The sequence below is a fragment of the Medicago sativa genome, chromosome 5 (genome assembly GCF_051527215.1).
Source record: "Medicago sativa cultivar Bolivia chromosome 5, Bolivia_mono, whole genome shotgun sequence".
NCBI lineage: Eukaryota > Viridiplantae > Streptophyta > Magnoliopsida > Fabales > Fabaceae > Medicago > Medicago sativa.
The window spans coordinates 2,113,176-2,134,595 of record NC_140753.1 but is presented as its reverse complement, the minus strand read 5'-3'; the positions used below and the strand labels follow the sequence as shown (position 1 = coordinate 2,134,595).

The 21,420-nt window shown below is 34.5% G+C and overlaps 1 protein-coding gene and 1 pseudogene across 2 annotated transcripts; both read right to left on the bottom strand.

The window, feature by feature from the left end:
- Nucleotides 1-1,678: 1,678 nt before the first annotated feature.
- Nucleotides 1,679-2,923, bottom strand: LOC146919045 (uncharacterized; annotated as a pseudogene). The gene is made up of 2 exons (XR_015010673.1): nucleotides 2,501-2,923; nucleotides 1,679-2,135 (listed from the first exon to the last, which is right to left on the bottom strand). The product of XR_015010673.1 is annotated as an uncharacterized LOC146919045 (transcript).
- Nucleotides 2,924-5,605: 2,682 nt separating this feature from the next.
- LOC146919044 (protein EXPORTIN 1A-like) lies at nucleotides 5,606-20,553 on the bottom strand. Its single transcript, XM_085712313.1, has 32 exons — nucleotides 20,335-20,553; nucleotides 19,554-19,670; nucleotides 17,818-17,910; nucleotides 17,631-17,702; nucleotides 17,248-17,355; nucleotides 17,094-17,176; nucleotides 16,417-16,555; nucleotides 16,267-16,335; nucleotides 16,114-16,191; nucleotides 15,875-15,937; nucleotides 15,736-15,780; nucleotides 15,042-15,149; nucleotides 14,717-14,818; nucleotides 13,825-14,031; nucleotides 13,562-13,621; nucleotides 13,070-13,180; nucleotides 11,697-11,794; nucleotides 11,502-11,610; nucleotides 10,381-10,446; nucleotides 10,159-10,257; nucleotides 9,985-10,065; nucleotides 9,760-9,849; nucleotides 8,628-8,713; nucleotides 8,422-8,502; nucleotides 8,156-8,338; nucleotides 7,898-7,964; nucleotides 7,616-7,726; nucleotides 7,380-7,487; nucleotides 6,824-6,961; nucleotides 6,609-6,746; nucleotides 6,430-6,534; nucleotides 5,606-6,195 (listed from the first exon to the last, which is right to left on the bottom strand). Exons 1-32 carry the CDS (start codon nucleotides 20,431-20,433, stop codon nucleotides 6,073-6,075), a joined length of 3,237 nt encoding a protein of 1,078 aa, XP_085568439.1. The 5' UTR covers nucleotides 20,434-20,553; the 3' UTR covers nucleotides 5,606-6,072.
- Nucleotides 20,554-21,420: the final 867 nt, after the last annotated feature.

Sequence of the window (21,420 nt, the reverse complement as noted above, 5' to 3'; positions counted from 1 at the left end):
AAGGAGTTACAAGCTGCAAGTGCTCATAATAGAGTAGATAGACACATCATAGATGATTTTATTTTGTTCCTAGTAGTTTTGTACTTATGATATTATTTTGTTCCTTGTATTTACATACGTTTTTTCTTTTTTTTGGTATAAGTATAGACATAAGTTTGAAAGAAACTGGCCAAACTGGTGCAATTGCTAGGAATACAATAAAGTTGTGTATAAGAAAATAAATAACAGAATAGTTGTTAATTAATTTAAGAAAAATGATATTTGTAAAACAATTTTGTGATAACTTTTGAACAACATTCTTTCTCATACCTCAAGGGTTATATTGGGAAAAACCCAAGTCCCACATCGGATAGACAAGACTCTTAAGAAGAGTATATAAAGAGGATGCAATCCTCACCTTACAAGCTGGTTTTGTAAGGATGAGTCAGACCCCAAATTTCAACATGGTATCAGAGCTTGTCGAATTCAAGGGCCGCCTAAACCTATTCACGTACCAAGCCCAAGGAGTGTTGGGCGTGAGGGAGGTGTATTGGGAGTGTTGGGCGTGAGGGAGGTGTATTGGGAAAAACCCAAGTCCCACATCGGATAGACAAGAAGGGCCGCCTAAACCTATTCACGCACCAAGCCCAAAGAGTGTTGGGCGTGAGGGAGGTGTATTGGGAAAAACCCAAGTCCCACATCGGATAGACAAGACTCTTGAGAAGAGTATATAAAGAGATGCAATCCTCATCTTACAAGCCGGTTTTGTAAGGATGAGTTAGACCCCAAATTTCAATATGACAAGCTGAAAATAGCTGAACTTACACTTCATTGTATGACATTGTATGACAAGCTGAAAATAGCTGAATTTAATGAATTGTACAAGAATTCATTTTTATGAATTATACAAGAATTCATTGTATGACATATGAGTTAGACCCCAAATTTCAATATGACAAGCTGAAAATAGCTGAACTTACACTTCATTGTATGACATTGTATGACAAGCTGAAAATAGCTGAATTTAATGAATTATACAAGAATTCATTTTTATGAATTATACAAGAATTCATTTTTGATTAATTATTAATCAATTATTAATCAATACTTTTTCATTCAAGAATTTTGATTAATTATTAATCAATACTTTTTCATTGTATGACAAGCTGAAAATAGCTGAATTAAAATAGCTGAATTTAATGAATTATGTGGGTAACTTACAAGAATTTTGATTAATTATTAATTAAATAAAATAAAACATAACAATAAAAAAAGAAAATTTTATAATCAAAATAAACCAAAAATTTCTGTAGAGTATGTCTAGTCATCTGGCAGCCTTAGAACACAGGCAGGAGATGCATCAGTACATTCAAAACCAATTCCAAATGCCAGAAACTCTTTTTAACTTAACTAAGGGGCATGCAAATATTTAGGCAACACCACCATATGCATTCCCATGATCTTAACAAATACGACGCATCATTGTTTTGCCTCTTGTACGAGGCTTGCGGCAAGGATTGAAAGGATCTTGGGCTGTCTCTGGATGTCTTCGCTTTTTTGTCTCTTTTCTGGATGTAAGAATTTTTTCGTTATACATTCTGATTGCAATGCTCTAACTTTCAATGGTTTGTTTCTAGTGATCTGTCTCCTGAGATTCATATCAGCATGTTGTTCCAAAGAATCAACATCAAAAGCGTGTTGATATTTCCGGCTTTCAACCATCTTATTTCCATCATTATGCGACCATCAGTTTTGGTAATTTTCTTTTCGCTACCTATCAGCATCTTTGGCTTAAGGTAACATTGACGAGGATGATGAGATAAATCATCTTCATTTGATGTCAACCTCTTGCTAGTAAGCGAGGCCAAAAAGCTTCCCAGAATAGTCCATTACTTTTGGTTTTGCTCAGCCGAGATCCTGTCAAAGATTGTATTATATCACTCGGTCCAAGAGAAGACAAATCTTTGCAAGTTGGTGCTGAAAATGCCCACTGATTGTTCTTCTTCCTAGGTTTCACACCAAACCTAGTAAGGTCTTCCTTCTCCTTACCAATACCTACTACTTCTTCCAGAATGCCAAGTCCAACAGTAAACTTCAAAGAAAATATGTATGTATTCTTCTAGAGAAGTTATCCCCTCCATATATGATTTACAAACCTGAGTATAAACGTAACGAAAGTGAGGATAGAAACAAATTATATATATATATAACAGAAGTGCTTTAAAGGAAGAAAAAAAGGTACTGGCATGGACATAGAGGTTCAAGTAATCATGGAATGTCACAATAAAATGAGAATTTGTTCGGTGATTCCATTTTAATTACGATAGTATCAAACGCACACATAGCATGTGATATTTAAAAAAAGGTATTGGTATGGGCATAAATACTCATAAATAGGAGGTGTGCAGTCTATAACAGAAGCGACGGCTTTCACTTGGTAACATCAAATGGATTGAATCAATAAAATATGGACAGACAAGACAATCATTCAACATGTACAGCACCATGAGGAATGAAATACCTGTGACAAAGTATCTTGAGATTCTTGAGAGACATGAGGAATCAAGCGAGACAATAGTTCACATTGCCTCGGTTTGGTAAACAATTTCTTCCCTATCAAACATTGTCTCCCTTTTAACTTCTTGCACTCCAACCATCTACGATATCCATCAGTTGTATGAAACTTTCCATAGTAAAATGCAAGTATTTCCACCATCTTTTTGTTCTCTAAGAATGTTTTTATTTGAATAAAATCCTTCCCAAAAGTAAACAAAGCAAGGAGAAAGCTTTTTGAATCAGCATCACTCCATGCGACTGAGATAGGGAAACCAATTGATCTATCTTGATGTATAACTTCTGAATCAGCAGCAGGATTCATTCCAAGTGAAAGCCGCTTTGATTCCGCCTGGTGTTTAGAACCTATGAAAATACCAGAAGACGCCATCTGCCAAGGAAATATCAGAAATCAAAACCTGATAACTATAACTCATATCAAGGCTTAAGAAGAAATGTTATAGAAAAAATGTATATTAGATAATAACATCATCAAGAAGCACACTTCAAACTTGATCCTAAGCATAGAAGTAATGTATAGTGTTACTCACAACCAATTTAGATTACATAACTATTAGTATCTATCTAACTATCCCTAAGGAATTGATACTTTGTTTTCTAACTTTACAAGTTCACAATCAAAACTATTGCAGATTATACATAAACATAATAAACAAAACCAGATAACACGTTACACGTTTAATCGAATCAGGAGTAACAAACAAGCACATTCATCAAAAACACAAAGATTGATCACACACATTACAACCAAATACTGAAACCAATTAATCCAAATATTCAAAGTATATATGTTTGTTCCCATATATCTATGTTATCACACACATAACATGACAGAAGTACGTTGAGCAAAGTTAAGGGTTCTTGGTAACCTTTGAAGGAGAAATCAAGTCCTTGTGTTGAGTGGTTTTTTTTATTTAAAAAAAGAAAGTCCTTATGCTAAGTTGTTTTCTTGAAACTTCAAAGAGGTTTTGTGAAGGAATAAATTTATGTACTCAGTGCCGGCCCAACACATTTTGAGGCCTAAAACGGACTATAATATGAGGCTTTTTTAATGAAAGAAATTAGTATAAATTCATAGGTTTTATAAAAAAATAGAAAAATACATAGGTTTTATAAAAAATAAATAAATAAATAAATAAGTGGAAGTGCAGCACTTCCGGCGGAAAAATTGTGTGCATTGTAAAGCCTTATGGAGAAGTATTGAACTCATGTTGTAAGCATCATAAAGTCTCGCGTCTATCATCTTTGCTTTACGACAAAGTTGTATAATTCATTTGTTGTGAGGCCTTTATTCATATGTATATATACACATAAATTTGTCTATTATGAGGCCTTTATTCTAAGTCCAAAATTCAGAGGCCTAAAGCGAGGGCTTGAGTTGCCTTACCCTTAGGCCAGCCCTGAATGTACTATAAGTCGACGAAGGTTGACTCAATTGGTAAGTAGTTGATTCAATTGCAAGGTCGACTCTCCCACAAGATCATAGGTTCAATTCTCGTTGCTGATGTGAGGACCTCTTTGGTGAATGATATCTATGTAAGTGCATTTGAGTCTTGAGATCTACCCTAACCCTAGTGAGCCTCGAAACACAACTCACCTAAAATTTTGTATTGCAAAAAAAAAAAAAAAAAACCTAATCTATTGTGCTAAGTTTTTTTCTTTTGTAAATTTCTGAACCGATGATTGAATGCCTAAAAAAACCGATTGAATTTTTTTTTGGTAGTGCAAAAAAAACTGATTGATTTGATTACTCCCTCAATTCCTTCCATTTTAAGTGTCATACTAGTAGAATGATTTTGTTTTTATTTATTATAGTGAGAAATAATTGAATGAGATATTAAATGTATTTTAATAATGTTTCATTTTGTAGAAATATTTGGTTCTTCTATTATAGTGAGAAATAAATTGAATAAGATAATAAATGATTAAATATATTTTAAGAATTCTACCAGAATAAAAATATTTTAATAGTTATTAATATTTTTTAAAAAGTAAAAAAAAAATAGTGGTTAATTTAAACAATATGGACAGTGCATAAAAATATGCAAGGTCCGGGGTTCGAACCCCGGCCACCAAAAATAAAGACAATTAAAAGGTGTCAGTGTTTTTCTCTAAAAAGTATCGGTGGATGTGTTGCAAATGATCTTCATTGTTTTGTTCTATTTGCTATGATTTTTTAGCATATATTATCTTGACTAGATTGTATGTTATTTTTCTTCTTAACATGTCGTATTAATTCGAAGTTCGACAAAATTTAACCAAGTATATTGTATAGACACTTGTAATTGTAATAGCCAACAACTTACTCAAATTTGCACAACGATAATTATGTCCCTTAAATTAAAGAATGTCACTTAATTTAGTCTCTTCAACTTTTCAAATTTAGCACAATAATTTTGAAGTTTATGTCTGTCTTTTTTATTTTGAAGTACTAATGTTTATGTTTTTTTGGGTTACCATGTCATAGACCCTTCCTTAGTGAGATTTTTTTCATAAAATTCAAGAAAGTTTAATTGGGTTTAGAACCTACAATTATGTTGTATTATGTTGTTGCAATTATTATTATTGTTGTTTTACAATGTTGTATTATGTTGTTGAAATTATTGTGCCACATAAGTGTAGTTGAATTGGTCGCTACCAGATACATTATTTGCAAGGGTCGGGATTTGAAGCCTTGATTTCCCACTTTTTCACACTTAAATGCGTGAATCTAACCACTAGGATACTTAATCCCAAAAACAATAAAATGGCTGAAACATTAATTGAATCATAATCGTGTTTGTGTTGTTGCAATTATTATTGTTGTTGTTTTACATTGTAATATTATGTTTGTTGAAATTATTGTTGTTCCATAAATGTAGCTCAGTTGGTAGCTACTAGAGACATTATTTGTAAGAGACTAGGGTTCAAACCTCATATTATCCACACGGTGTGTGAATCTTAACCACTAGATTACCTGGACAAAAAAAAACCTGATCCACACGGTGTGTGAATCTTAACCACTAGATTAACTGGACAAAAAAAACCTGAAATCAAAACATTAGTTGGGGCATGATCCGCAACAAACCAATACCATAAAACCCATATAGAAACTGCAATTATGGTACATTAGTTTTTCTAATATTAATTGATGAAAAACAACAAAATATCAAACCACAGGGGTTTTCTGCACAATCCACCAGAGTTTAGGAAGTCACCAATACTAGAAATTGGGTCACTCATCCTGTCATAATTCTATGGAATGCTGCCCTGACTAAACACTTACTAATGTCAGTATCTATTGTGATCTACACTCAACCAATAGACAAGGCGGTATTGCCAGCCTAACCTCTGAAATCAGGAATCTATTGCAAACAAGTCCCAACATGAAATATTGGGAAGAACACAAAAACAAAACTATATAATAAATAGGACAATGATGCATCTGTTCTCAAAGCATCTGGTGTTTGTTTGAATCAATGTGCATGCGACACAAGTAAACATGCGCTCCTATTTACTTTCATGTTGATTAGCCTATAGCTATGAGTCCACCATTTCATCTTGCAACTCAACTGGGGCAATAAGCCCTGGAATAGAAAGCATTCTTTGCCGTTCTCTCTCTCTCTGAGCTGCAGCTTCTTCGGCATAAAGATCTTTGTTATCCTGCAATGTAGAGAGAACAAGTTAACAAACTTCAAGGTGCTCAAATACAGTATGTTCTGATATATCATGCTACATTGTGTGGTCAAATAAGTAACGAGGTAATTAAACAAGCATACCAAAGTAACCAGCAGTTATTGTCGAGAATTTTAGTTAATGTTACTTCCTTTATTTGAAAACAATGTTACTTTCTCAAATAGCCAAAAATGGTTCAAAAAAAACAACAAAAAGCATTACCTGAGCTGAAAACTCTTTTGATTGTATAAGAAAATCCCGTATGTGAGTTTTGAATGTGGAGAGGTCATTTGTGGACTCAAAAAGACCATTAACAAATTGGGTAACCTGCAAAATTCTTGAAATTAGTCATCATTCAGGCAAAGGAGGGGGGTAAATATTAAATGTTTATCGACGATTACCTCTGCAGCAGTCATGTTGGGAAATGATGTGCTTAAAAGTTTAATTGTGTACTCGCGCACAAAAGCACCATTACTTGGGTATGGATATGGATTTGTAGCAGCATCCCATAGAGGCTCAGTCAGGGCACCAGATTCAGCCTGAAATACACCAAATCCATTATTAAACATTTTCTCACTTCATATAAGAAATTAAAAGCACAATATAGGCACCGTACCAGACAAAATAAATGTTGAAGCACCAAGACATGCAATTTGAACCCAGGCTTATGAAAAGTGTCTGTCAAGACAGCAAATATCTCTTGCTCTATCGTCAAAAAATAAGTCCGATAAAACTGATTGCAGAACTCCGAAGCCTGCTTATCATACATAAATAGACATTCAACCAGCATATTCAAAAGAAAAAGGATATACTACCGAATAAATGAGGAAAGTAGAATCAGAGATGACAAGAAATCGTGCATAACAGGAAAAACTACACACAATAACAAGAAAACTGTGAATCTAAAAGGAAATAGAAATGATGGCTCAACTAAGCACTTTTGGGGACTTGCTTAAGAATAAATAAAGAGGAATATTTGGTATTTTTTTGGAGATTCGATGCAATTACAAATTCATGATTTGACATGTACAGAATGAAAATCTCATTCTCGAGTCTACGAGAATTTTTATGAAAGCCTTTCATTTGCTTCTTTTCGATGGAACTTTTGAAAGTTAAGAGTGAAAGTTCTAGGAAATATATATATATATATATATATAACACAAACATCACACCTGAAACTTGTTCAGCATCTCCAGCAAAAGGTTCAGACCAGTTTCAGCGATATTTCTTTCTGTGTGCCGAAATGCCCATATGATTGAATCCATAACAAACTTCAGTTGCTGGCATATATTACAAACATCAGGTAGAGATACAAAATTTAAAAATAGTCACGGTCAACACTAAATGAAGTGAAATAAATTGACGTGATATTGGTTCAGCATGGACAGAGAGGAGCAAGAAATAAAACCTGACTTGACAAGCATATCAACGCAGGGAAACAATGAGTAGCTATGGCGCGCAGTAAAGAGAAAAATTTTAGCCTATGCTCTGGGTAATCTTCAAAGTTTTTCGTAATCATCTGTAAAACAGAACAAAAGGAGAAATATAGTTCAATTGATATTCCATTGCAGAATCCAATAATTTTACACCATCACATTTTTCAAAACTGAAGCTCAACACAAGGCCACTATCAGAATGGTGGTCGAGTAGATCACTCAAACCTAGCCAAATGACAAACACAAGTACTTACTTCTAGTGTACACTGGAAAACAGCTTCAAATATGTGCGGGATGTCTTCAATCATTGAAGCTTTATATCTACAAGTATGAGATAGAAATGAGTGAACATATTGTTGGTAATTAAAACAGCTAGTATCAGAATACTCTTGTTTGCGGACAGGGGTAACCATCAGGAAGTAAGGCAATTAAATGTAGATGAACATAGAAGTTGGGTGCCTACATCAATTATAAAAGAAAACAAAAAAAAATGGGAAAGAAAAATTACATACTTATTTATAATTGTGGCAAAAAGTGACAAAACCTCTGATTCCCTTGCATCAGGCACATTCCTGGCATAATCTCCCAGAACAGGATCCATCATTGGTGGCACAAATTGTTTTCCAATTTGTGGTTGATCTTCAGCCTTGTCCAAGAATGTCTCAATCAGCTTAAGTGTCTCCCTCTTAACCGAACTGCATCAAGAAGAGCACTTACAGATAAGGTTCTAATTTGTAATCCAGTAGAACAACACCAACATAATCATAATTAACCTTACCGCAGAAGTTTAACATATGATGTTCTAGATGTAAAAGGTGTCCCTTCTGCAATACTCTTTGATATAAGCTCACTGTACATCCTGTTGCAGACGTACATGTTATTTAATATTTACTGAAACAAAAAATAACCTAACCAAATTATTTACTGCCAAGACCAAATCCTACACCAAAACAATGTAAAGACTTAGAAGTAAACAGAATATACCTGTAAACATTCAACATGTCCAAAAAGATCAATGTGATTTGAGGCAGGAAATATGTTCCTAAAGAAGATGCAACACTTGTATTCGTCTGCAATTCGGAAATGACATCAATAACAAACGTATGATCATAAATTAGGAGATAAAACCAAGAAAAACTACAGACCTTGGAATCGACAAAGGTTAATAATTAATAAAGAAAGACAAAATTAATCGTGTTACTAAACATGTTAAATTTTTGAAATAGTTGCTTCATGACATGGTATTCTTGCATATACGTGATAGGGACTTTGGTAATATGGGGTGCCCTAGTCCACATTGAGTAGTATGGGATGTTCGGTGGAGTGGCTTGGTTCTTCCCCCTTGATATGTAGCTATTAAGAGAGGATTCCCAAAGTGCTTGAATACTTGTCAATTGGTATGAGTCTGATTGATGGTGACTCGGAAAGGGCTACCTACGAATGGCCAGACCGGGAAGACCGAGTACAAGCAATATGAGATGCCCAATGGAGCATTTGAGTGGTTTGATTCCTCCCCCTTGATAGCCAACTTTTAAGGGTTCTATAAACGCTTGAATACTTACCACCATGACCAGATAGTCTGGAGTTTATTCATCGTAACCTATATTCTTTTAATAAAAACTGAAATTTCAGAACAAGTCCTACATATTCTCTGCAGTTCACGTCAAAAGAACTCTTGCAAGCAGGGACGTGCTAGGCATGTAATATAAAACTATTCAGAAATGTTCACCGAATAGAATAAGCTATCAGAATAAATGGTTCGTGACAATAACCATTGGACATCAAAGCTTAGTGGAAACCTATTTCTGTTTTTTTTTTCAATTACTAATACTTGAGGAAAAACATAGAAACATTTTATCCCAAAATGAAAGCTAATGTGTAGACATATTTTATCCCCAAATGAAAGCTAATGTGTAGACATAAATGTTGAATTTACAGAGTAAAGATCAAACAAGTCAAGGAAATAATATTTTACAGATGACAAAAACGTGGAACTTTTACTTCAAATGCTCTTCAAACGTGTAACTTTTACTTCAAATGCTCTTCAACAATGAAGAATGAAATATATCAAAGAACATATAGCAGAATCATGCTAAAAACAACTACAAAGTTATACCTGCAACACATTAAGCACAGTTCGAATAACATCTTGATCCTTAAGGAAATCAGCATTTTGACGTGCCTGCCCAATAATTTCCATCCATTTCTGCAGAAGAAAATGGTTGAGATGTCTAATATTATATAACACATGGATGACTGCAAATAATGCAGTGTTCATTAACATAAAATCAAAAGATTTTGGTAAATATTAATTATATGGCTACTCAAGAAAGAACAGAACCTGATTTGGAAGCACCATCAACCGTTGAAGATATTCATCTCTCTTTTGTGAATCAGATTCTGCTTGAATCATGCTGCCAACCTACAACAGGATACTTGCAACGTAAGTGCTAAGATACAGTATAGTACATAAATTTACAATCAAAGTTAAGATAAAAGAGAGAAAGATAGATACAGATTCATAGAAGGTGTGTATTTGATGGGGTTCAAGATCTGCAATTGTAGTTGAAAGGCCAGATAAAAGTTCAGACACGAATGGCTCATTTTCCCCAACCTGAAATAATGACCGCAGTTATTAACATGAAATTTTAGCAAACACTGAGAGCAGGATATGTGCCGAAGAGACCTGTAAGAGTCTCCTTTGGGAGGATTAAAAAAAAAAAGTAGCCCATTTTACCTGGGTGATAACAAATTTTCGCCTACACTTTTGGACTATTTTCAAGAATGTATCACAGGCCATATCCTGATATACGTGAAACAAGAACAAAGTTAAGCTTCAATAATTCTACTACGCAGTAGTTCAATGCAGTACCACGCAATAAGTAAGACCGCATATAGTATACACTTATAGCACAAATACAATCAATTTGTAAAGTTAAAAAAAAAAAAATACTAAAGACAAAAGGATACTTAAAAAACTAATACGAATTTTTTGCAGATTTATGATTTGTTTCTTCAAGATGATTTATAGAAATTATAAGGCATGAGCAGTAACAACTCAAAAGCAAACATGAAGTATTTCATATTCATAATACACACAAGAAATGTAAGATGTCAAACTAATACTAAAAAATAAAACATTTGAAAAAACAGCAACTCAAATTGAGTCATTTGACAACAACAACCAAGCCTTATCTCACTAATGGTCGGCTACATGAATCAAACAACACCATAGCGTTCTATCAAAAACCATGTCTTTCTCCAACTCATTTATCTCTCAATCCTTCCTAATAGTTTCTCTTGTAATTTTTCTAGGTCTACCCCTACCTCTAGTGATCTGACTCCCCTCCATCTGATCTACTCTCCTAACTGCAGACTTCACGGGTCTACTCTCTACATGTCCAAACCACCTAAGTCTAGTTTCTACCATCTTTTCTACAATAGGTGGTATCCCAAACCTCTCTCTCTCTCTCTCTCTCTCTCTCTCTCTCTCTCTCTCTCTCTCTCTCTCTAATGTCGTCATTTCTAATTTTATCTCGTCTAGTCTTACCACACATCTGACGCAACATCCTCATTTCTGAAAAGCTTATTTTATGTTCATGTTGGTTCTCCACCGCCCAACACTGTCCCATACAACATCGACAGTCTTACCGTTGTTCGATAAAATTTTCCCTTCAACTTAAGCGGTACTTTCGCATCACATAAAACACCTTGAGTCATTTGACATTACACAAAAACACATCATACATGAAAAACTACCACAGACTAGGTTTGTTTTATAAAAAATTACGCAAGTATCACTTGAGATAACAAACATGTAGAGACTGGCAGAAAACCTCAAAGGAAGAAAATATTAACCTGAACTCCAGGATGTGTTTCATGCATAAACTCGAACAACTTATTCACAACAGTTTTTAGAAACTTCCAATGAGCTCTTAAAAACCGCGGGTACTGCCCTACGACATACCTGCCAACAGACAAGAACAAGACTATATTATTCAGCAAAGAAACAGGAACCTCAACAAACAGCAGATGAACACAAACAAATCTTACATGATATTACTTGCAATAACAGCTTTGTTATCTTTGCCCTTTGTTATTTCACATAGATTTAATAAATCACGGATGACCATAACCAAAAATCTGTTTTCCTGTACAGAAGCAAGAATTGATCAATTGAGCTATAGATGTTAAAAACTAAAAATATTAGATCCAATAAAAGAACCAACAAGAGAAATGCCAATATCAATCAAATTTAAACGGTTGAGAAATGGATGTTATACAAGTAAAAATAAAAAAATATATTGGATAAAAATTGAGTCAGGAGCACACAGGTTTAAGTTTAGGAAAGAGCCATTTAAAATACATGTTAAAAGTCAGTTAAAGAAATACTCTTTACATCAGGAGACCACAGTAACAGAAATACCTTGACAGCCAAAAACAAAATTTAAGTCCCTTATGTGAATTCACCAATTAAATAATTGTGTCATGTTCCCTAACAAAACATCCTGGAAATCTGCTAACTTGCAAAGTAGCGGGAACAAAATTGAGAAAACCATGTGTCATCATACTCCCACCAAAGTCATCAGTTCAAAATAGCAGCACTGTGGCTATGGAGGCTCTTACATATTGCAACCGTCGAAACTAAAATTGCAGCCAACGTACATGGATAATGTGGCGACATTCCCTAACTAAACTGGGGTTAATACTACATTTGTCCCCTGATTTCTCAATCATTCACACACAAAAAAAAACAATATGGCCCGTTTCTATTGAAATCTATTGTCTGATGGTTAGACCCAGTGACACACTCTTCTCTGTCTCTCTCACTCCCTCCATCTTACTCTCTCTGCATTATGTTCTTCCTCCACAGTTTTCTGTGTTTTTGTCCCATGCTCTTCCTTCTTCCTCTTTCGTTCACATTCTTAGTTATTAAACAATGTGTTCGGATTTTTCCTGTTAAATCATCATCTTGCCTTTTTCACTCTACTCTATTGTGTTTATCATAGCACTTCACAATCCCGGTGATTATGTCTTTGATTGATGATGATTGTAGATTTAAGTTTAAACTAAGACTTCAGATAATTAATTATGAATGTCTTAATTTTGAAAATAAATAAATAAATCTATTGTTGAATGTTTATGTGCAGAGTCCTGTCATCCCAGTCCCACTATTCGCCCACACAATGACAAGGGATTTAGAACAAGAATTCAGACAAGGTATGCAATACCTGCCCTGGACAAAAATTTATATGGAACACTCTTCGGGTTAATATCAGTAACAAAATAAGCGAAGCAATAAAAGAAAAATGGACAAGGAATATATGATAATTCCTCATATAGAATGTAGACCAAACAAATAGTTTAATAGAAGTAATGGAAAATAAGCATTTGCTGGACAATACATATTTGTTTGTTTGAAATACCTGTTCTTCGCCCATGGAACCTGAAATAGATCCTATTGCCCAGCACAATGTGTTCAGATTGTTCCATGTCCAATCCTTACCACTTAGTTGCTTACTTAATTTTCCAAGCATCTGTACATTACAACACGTTAGTCCATTACATTAAGGAGTGCTTTTTATATAGGCACAAATAATAACAATTTCATAACAGTTAATCAGTATATCATAAAACTTGAAACAATATAGCAGCATAACATTGATATAACTAAATCTCAGTCAGCTTATTAATTTTATTGTTAAAGAACCGTGAAACACAAATATCCATCCTAATTTGGCCATTATATGAAAATTAAAAAACAAGCTTGTAAAACGATATATTTTATGACAGAGGTGAATGAAACAATAAAAATCTCCATATAACAAAATTTAAAATGCATACAAAAAAAAAGAATTACAATGGCTTTTCATTTCCTGACAGAACAAGATAAGACCAGTTCTTTCTGATTCGCATACCTGCTTTTCAGTATCATCGTGATCCAGATGTGACAAGTAAATAAGAGTTTCCCTCATAATCTGTACAATGATTGAACTTGGATTAGTATGAATTGCTTGAGAGAAACAAACCTACTATTGAGATATTTACATGAAAGAAACTAATTCAAATCAAATACATATATTGACAGTATTTAGCCCAGAAATATCTCAAATTTAATTTGTATAAAACGACTAAATAGTTAATACTACTAAATGTATTGTGTTCACATCTATATGTTAACCTTATATTGAACGAGAACATCGCTGTCTTTCATGGTTTCACGGACTATATTCCCATTTTCATCTTCAACTATGAGAACTTCTTCTGGTTTAGCCATACGACAGATCATAAGCATTCTCAACTTAGACACGGGACCAGCATAAAGCTGTCGGCGCTGAAGAAGCTGTGGACCAAGGCCATCAATCATACCAGGAGGCATTAATGACACCTGTTTATTCGATTGCAAATACAGACCAATGTCATTCTATGAAAGCTGAAAATAGTACATCAGGTTCACAAGAGACATTCAGACTAAAATATCAACATTTCCAGCGAAAAATAATCTGCAAGATATAGTTCCTAATAACATAATTGAATAATACCATTTTTACATGATGGGTATCCCAAAATCATGGTTTTTGGTTTAAGACCTACTGATCCAAATTATCTTGAAAATTCACCTTACAACAGTGTGCAAATAAATAAAAAACCAGTCTGGGCAGATTGTGTGCAACGGTTCACTTAATTTTTTACAGAAGAAATTTATTAAGAGATGGAAAATAGAGTTACATAGGAAAACGAGGATAAGAAAACATCATTGGGGGATGGATGATGACAGAACTACCTGCCAAGTTACAAGCAAATAATGCTGAACAGTCAACACTACATAAGCATTGACTCTCAATGTTCTATGTGAATATTAAAACAATACCACCGGTTCCTTTTTTTTTTTTGGTCAAATGGAAAGAATCCTTTGGTTGAATATTAAAACAATACCACCGGTTCCTTTTTTTTTTTTTGGGTCAAATGGAAAGAATCCTTTGGTGCTACACAAAAGTGTTTGGTGGGAGAAAAGAAATTGTGGATTTTAGCCATCAAGGAACAAGGATTTGACACATCATTAGAGAGAGTACCTGTGATCCCATCATGTTTGTGGCTGCTGCAGCAGAATTCTCCAAGCTGCGGTGTGGCTGAAAAAGTTCTGAAACCAAAGTATTCCAGTAGTCCAGACAGACCTGGTATTTTTACAAATTAAAGTAATACATGAATATTGCATATACAGAACAGGATGAGGAAAATGCCTACTCATGCAAGATAAAAGGCTGTTGGGAATTGGGATGCTTTTGAGGGCAAGAGAGAAGAAAGCTTTATCAACATAAGCATGAGGAATGAGCACTTAAGCTCGAGTACTCATATCATTAACTATACAAAGCAATGAAACATATGACAACATCATACCTTAAAAACCTCGGTATCGTCCACATATGAGATGTTGATGAGATATTCAAGACCCAATAGTAAAGCAGAGATATTCTCTTGTGTGGATTCCAGAATTCGTATGTGAACCTGCATAAACAGTAAAAATGTTTATAGAGTGTAATAGCAATCAAGCAAAAAAGGGGAACATAAATGGAAGCAAAAGAGATGACGAGGAGGAGGAGGAGGAGGAGGTGCTACACTCATATGGAAAAGGAAATTTTGGCACCACAATATAAGATATAAAAATAAGGGTCCATTTTTAAATATGCCACCACAAGCATGATATCGTTGACAATGCATAAAAACTACAGTAAGATATTAGAGTGGAAAATTCAGATAGAAAACAATACAAAAATTTATGTATTTGATAGCGTAAATTCTTGATCAAAGTGATCAAGGAACAGTTGTTTATATACATGCTAATCCTGCATTAACAGCGGTGCTTGTCCTACACACACTGATAACTAACTTGAAATAGTTACAAATCAGTTAAAGCTTAAGTGCCAGCTACTTTAACTAACTCATGCATGGCAATGGATCGCGAAACAGTAATAAAGCTAGTATGCTCACACACAAGAAAGGTCTAATTCTCACACATACGATAAAATCCCATATAGGTAAAAAAAATATTAAAAAAAAAAAGGGAGAGAGAGCGAGAGAGAATAAACCCTACCTTGAAAAATAAGGTGAAGAACAGTGCCAAATTCTGTATAAATGCCTGGACAGACAATGTGAATAAAAAGTCAATGTTAGACATCACAAACAATTCAGTAAATCAGGCTTCTCATTTTCAGCAAACTGCGAAGACTCACCTGTTCATCACTTGAACCATGTGCATATGCCTCAGGTATATTTGTAGTAGGTGGGAGTATGCTCTGATGCATTAAACATAGTATCATCCCAAAATCAGCCACAAAAATTATAATTGTTTTACACAATCAGAATAGAACAAAATGGATACATGACTACAATGAAGCAAATAAACAAAAAAAAATAAAAGTGCAGCATCTGCGTGTGGAACAAAATGAAAAGCTATTTAAATTAACCATACCTGCAACTGAACCATGAATATGTTATACATCTTAACATATTGTGCATCATAGAAATTCCCAAATTGAAGCGATGCCACCTGTGAATATAAAAAATGAATGATAGTCTTAAAATTTTAAAGTAAATGCATAAGCACTGGGAAGAGGGACCATACCTCAGTTAAACATTGCAATGTCAGGTTCCGATATGCTTGCATTGTGAAAAACTTCAGTAATGTCTCGAGCTGTGATTAACACAAATACCAAAAGATCTCAGATTTCCTCCATGGCAGTGTAATATGAATTACACAAACGTGTATACCTACCAATGGTGATTCAAATATATAGCCCAAGGGAATCCAAGATAAGAAGGCATGCAATGTAGAGAGTGTTGCGCGTATGAGCTCAGTTCGTTGGGAAACTGATAACACAAATAAGCATAACTCGTGTATGAGCTGAAATTCACTGCAAACAACCATGTGTAATCCTTAGCAATGTATAGGCAGTCCATAAAGAGTAAGCGTAGACAAATTACATTAAATAATTGAACTGCTGACAAGCTAGAGCATCTAAAGCCTGAACCAGTTAGAATATCAATAATTGAACCCAACACTTGAAGATTGTTTTTAGCTATGTGTCATGCTAACCAGTTGCTTAGGACACAAAAAAAAAAGTAAATTTGGTACTGAAAAGAGAGTTTTTTACACTTTTAAGAGGTAGAGTACAAAAATTCCAAGATAGTTTTACTATATTTGGCTCCTTAACACTTGTTAAGCATTTTCCATTAAATAAATCATCATCCCTGAAATGCACTCCATCCCTTTCCCCATCCCCCTACCCATGTGGGCTTCTCTAGGGCCCATTGTTGACCACCTCAATGGTGGGTCCTCTTTAGAACAAAAAAGTTTGCCAGATTCCCAGTTAAAGTATGGGGAAATGAAATAGCACCCAAAAAGTATCAGGTTAGAGTCTTTTAAAATAGACAAACGCTATTAACTGTTACCTATTCAATGATTGTTTAAGCTCTTTAATCTTCAGCTGAGTCATCTCTCCTCTTGAAAAATCAAAAACCTCTTCACTCAAAAGCTGAAAGAACATTTTACAATGTAACTCATTGATTAAAGGAATAGATTTAACATAAATGAAGATAAACTTACCTTCAATATAGCCATACAATTCTCACAAATAGTTTCACTGGTCTTAGCTGCTGAAACAAGGTCAGGAATAAAGTTTCGCCATCTTGCAGGCCACTCATGCTTCAGAATCTGCATATATGAACGAAATATACAGATCATTATATAAATGTTACAAATTTTTAGGTAGTTGCCAATACATGAAAAGATTACAAAGAAATCTTGCAAATCTTGATTTTTAAATAGCAAAGAAAAGGAAATTCGAGTCCCCGTGTAAAAACAGAAATAAACTGAAGAAATTATAACTTTCAACAAGATAAAGAAAGCAAATGAACTGAATAACAGGTTGAGAATAACAGGATAATATCACTCTAAATGATAGAAGGAAAATGCAAGGTCAATTTTACCTGAACTAATATAATATTGAGTTTGTTGACATACAATCGCTCCGTTCGAAATGAGGCCTCGTTGCGAGATAGCTATGCAAGATAGGTAAATAATGGAATAAAGGACACATAATTAATACAAGCATTGATAAAATAACAAAGTAAGTTGGGCTAGCTCATGTATCAGCTTCCTCCATGGGAGTGATACCTGTACAATAACATCGGAGATGAAATTTTTCATTCCATCTCGCTGCTCAACCGGTAGTGCATTCCATCTATATTTAATCACACCCTCTAGCACCTGTGTTAACAAGCATAAGGAAAATATATACTGAGAAATGCAGCTAATAATAGAATTATGGTAACAAAGTGGAAAACTTGTAGGACATTTAATAATCATTACTTCGGAAGCACTGACAACCATGTTGGATGCAAAGGTGAAAATGAAAAACAAACCAAGTAAAGTGTAAACACGCAAATGAAAACATGATACAGAATTACAGAAGTCCATAGTTTTATCCAACAAAGCAATACACAAAATTTAGTATTGAAGAATGCTTCCACATCCCATATATAGGACTCTGACATCTCTCCCTCCATGTCCATCATAAGATCACAGGCATGTTACCGAGCCTCACACGTCAGTTGTGTTGGAGCATGTGGAGGAGCCGTCACACTCAAATGATTACTCGATACACAAAGTATTAACTGGGGAATTTATTGTGGAAAATCTTTTTCTTTATCTAACAAAGCAATTATTTACCTAATATCCATGTTTACTGCAAGATGAAGAATAAACAGAACTGAACCAATTCAGACAACAAAGCAGAAAAAGAAAACAAAGTTCTTAAAGGCAGGCCCATGATGCATCCAACTGTGGGTCAGATCAAATAAACAGGGACTGATCCATCGAGAAAGGTTGTTTGATGGAACAGGGTTGTTTGATTTTATGAAATGCAGTCGCGTAAAGGGAAAGAAGGGAGGGGTAGAATTTGCAATGAATAAAAATTAGGGCAGTGGGGTCAAATATATAAAAATAGGGGGGACGGAATAAAATAAAAACTGTAGATACGAATTGTAATATTTTAAGCCTCAATAGCACATCTGCACACAGCACGTCCTCGTTAACACATGAGTCCCCCACTGGTTGTGGTATTCTTCCTTTTTTGAGTTTGTTTCATTCTAGGTAGTCAATTCCGGCGGGATCCTGGACGAGCGGTGCATCTCACGGAAAAACCGCGACAGGAATGTGAATCCCGCCCCACTTCTGGTTTGCAGCTGCTCCAGGTGGGAGAGCGGGTACACAGTTCGCGTGCTCCGGCTCCCGGGTTGCCACTCCAGGAAAATCACGATTTTGACCATAAAATTTGAACCATTTGAAGGGCAATTCGGGTTTCTGGCACAACCCTAACCCTTTTCTCTCTTCTCCTTTCCGTCCGCCCTCTGTATCTGCCATTTTCAACATTTAACCCTTTCATTCATTACCTGTTCTTTGTTTTTATTATCATATGTTTTCTTGTTGGTTACATTGGAATCAGCTACTACTTGAACAGACATTAAACAACACATTGAATCTCTCCTCTGTTACATTGAATCTCTAACTAGTAATTGTATGATTCCTATTGATCTGATCGCCTATTTAATATAAAAGTTAGTCGATATGATAATTGACAAGGTTTATTAAAATAAAGATCAGCAACAACAATTGTGACCGCAAATCCACAATGTCAAACTGTCGAGGTTCTAAGACCTGAGCAATCGGACGACGATTGCAACTCTATGCAATATCAAGGACATCGTTGGAACCACAATTTTAAACATTGGTAATCATTATCTAACATTATGGTAACAATCTCAACTCATGTATTACTTGAGTAGAATAAGGTACATTTGCTTTCAGGGTGAAGTAGGGTTCTCGAGAATAAACATAGCTAAAAAACTAACCTGCAAAGCAAAGAACTTGGTATTTAGATTTTGAGTGTTCTGTAAAATATGCATGACTTGTAGCCACATGTCTGGATTATTTTGCAATTCTCGCAAAATCTGGTCAGCAGCAGTTCTCTGCATTACGTTTAGAACATAAAAAACTGTCATCGATAAAATTCAAGTAATTAAATTTAAGGTTTAAACATGATTTTAGTCCTCAAAATTATGTTTTTTTCATTAGATTCAGTCCTGCAAATTCAAAAAATGTTGCTTTTGATCCTGACGTCATACGTGGCACAATAAAATCACGTCGCATGGCCGAATAAGCTCACATCAGGGATTAAAAACAACACTTTTTTAATTTGCATGGACCGAAACCAAACAAAAAAACTTAACGGCAAAGGAGAAAGAAAAAAACGCGCTATAATTGACGGGACTAAAATCATATTTAAACGTTAAATTAAAAACACAAACAAGACCATATATGCAGAAAATTAAATAAAAATATCAAATTTTACAAATTATAATTAAATACACCAAAACAAATTCACAGTTAAAATAACAAATCAAAATAATCTCCTTAGAGCTTAATCCTCATAGTCGTTAATTAACACAGAATTTAACAGTACTAAACCCTAAACCCTAACACATAAAATTTCCTTAACGTTTCATCATTTTCAAACACTGAACAACACTAAAAAGTGATGAAATCGAAAACACAACTCAAACTGAACCAAACCAAATCAAATGAAGAATGAAGTTAAACAGTGAAAACGAAGAACGAGCAATGGAGATAAACCTGTTCTTTAGATCCGGTGCCATAGAAGGCAGCAACAGTAGCATCGAGCAAAGGGACATCAATGGGTTGAGATAAATCACGGAGTTTCTCCGCGGCCATGGCGAAGGGAGAAAGTGATAAACCCTAGAAAATAAGCGCCGTTGAAAATAAGCGATTATTGAAAGATGTGAAAGAAGAGAAAAAGGGATGGGAGGGAAGAAAAAACGAATAGAAGAGAAGCGAAGGAGGGAGGTTTTTGGAGTTTTATAGTCGAAGGAAGAATAGCTTCAATTTGAAGCAGGGTTTGAATTTTTAGCTATTTTTTTATTTAATTAATTCATTAATCTTTTATAAAATAAATGGTTATCTTATGATAAATGTTTATGAATGAGTTGTTTCTAGATGAACTAAGGTTAAATTGTTTTTTTTATGATTTATGAGTTGTTTTTATATGTCATCATGGATGGATTTCATAAGTTGAAATAGGCATTTAAACATGTTATAAGTTGCTCCATGGCTAGTTAATGATCTCCTTTGTCGACATGTTGATTATGTAGCTATCTGGGATACGTCATAGAGTCAAAGATGTTTATTCTATTGGTGGATGGCAGCTAGATCAATTATACGCTTATTTCTGCCTCATCTCTGGAAGTTTTGATCAAAGTTTTTAATAGTTTTGATCTAGCTATTGTTCTGTAGATCAATTATGGTACCATTAAAAGCCTTGATCTGGTTTTAAATGATTTTGTTTCGATTGTTTTATTTGGAAAGCAGATATTGGTGGTAACTATCATGCAGTAGATGGTTATATATGGTTATCACGAAAGTTCTTGGATGTGGATTTGGGAACTTAAAGGCTTCTGAAAAATATCAAATTCTTAATTTGGTGTGTCTGACATCGATCTATTCCTACTGTATACAAGTTTTAGAAGAGAAACATGTTCCAATATGTTTGTTGTTTCAGTTGTTTGTCGTATGAGGAAACTATTTTTCACTGCCCGTGAGACTGCTCAGCTGCAAGGAAAGTGTGCCATAGTCTTGGATTCACGGACATCAACTTCTTCTCAAAATTGAATCTTGAGGATTGGATTCAAACGAGCTTCATTG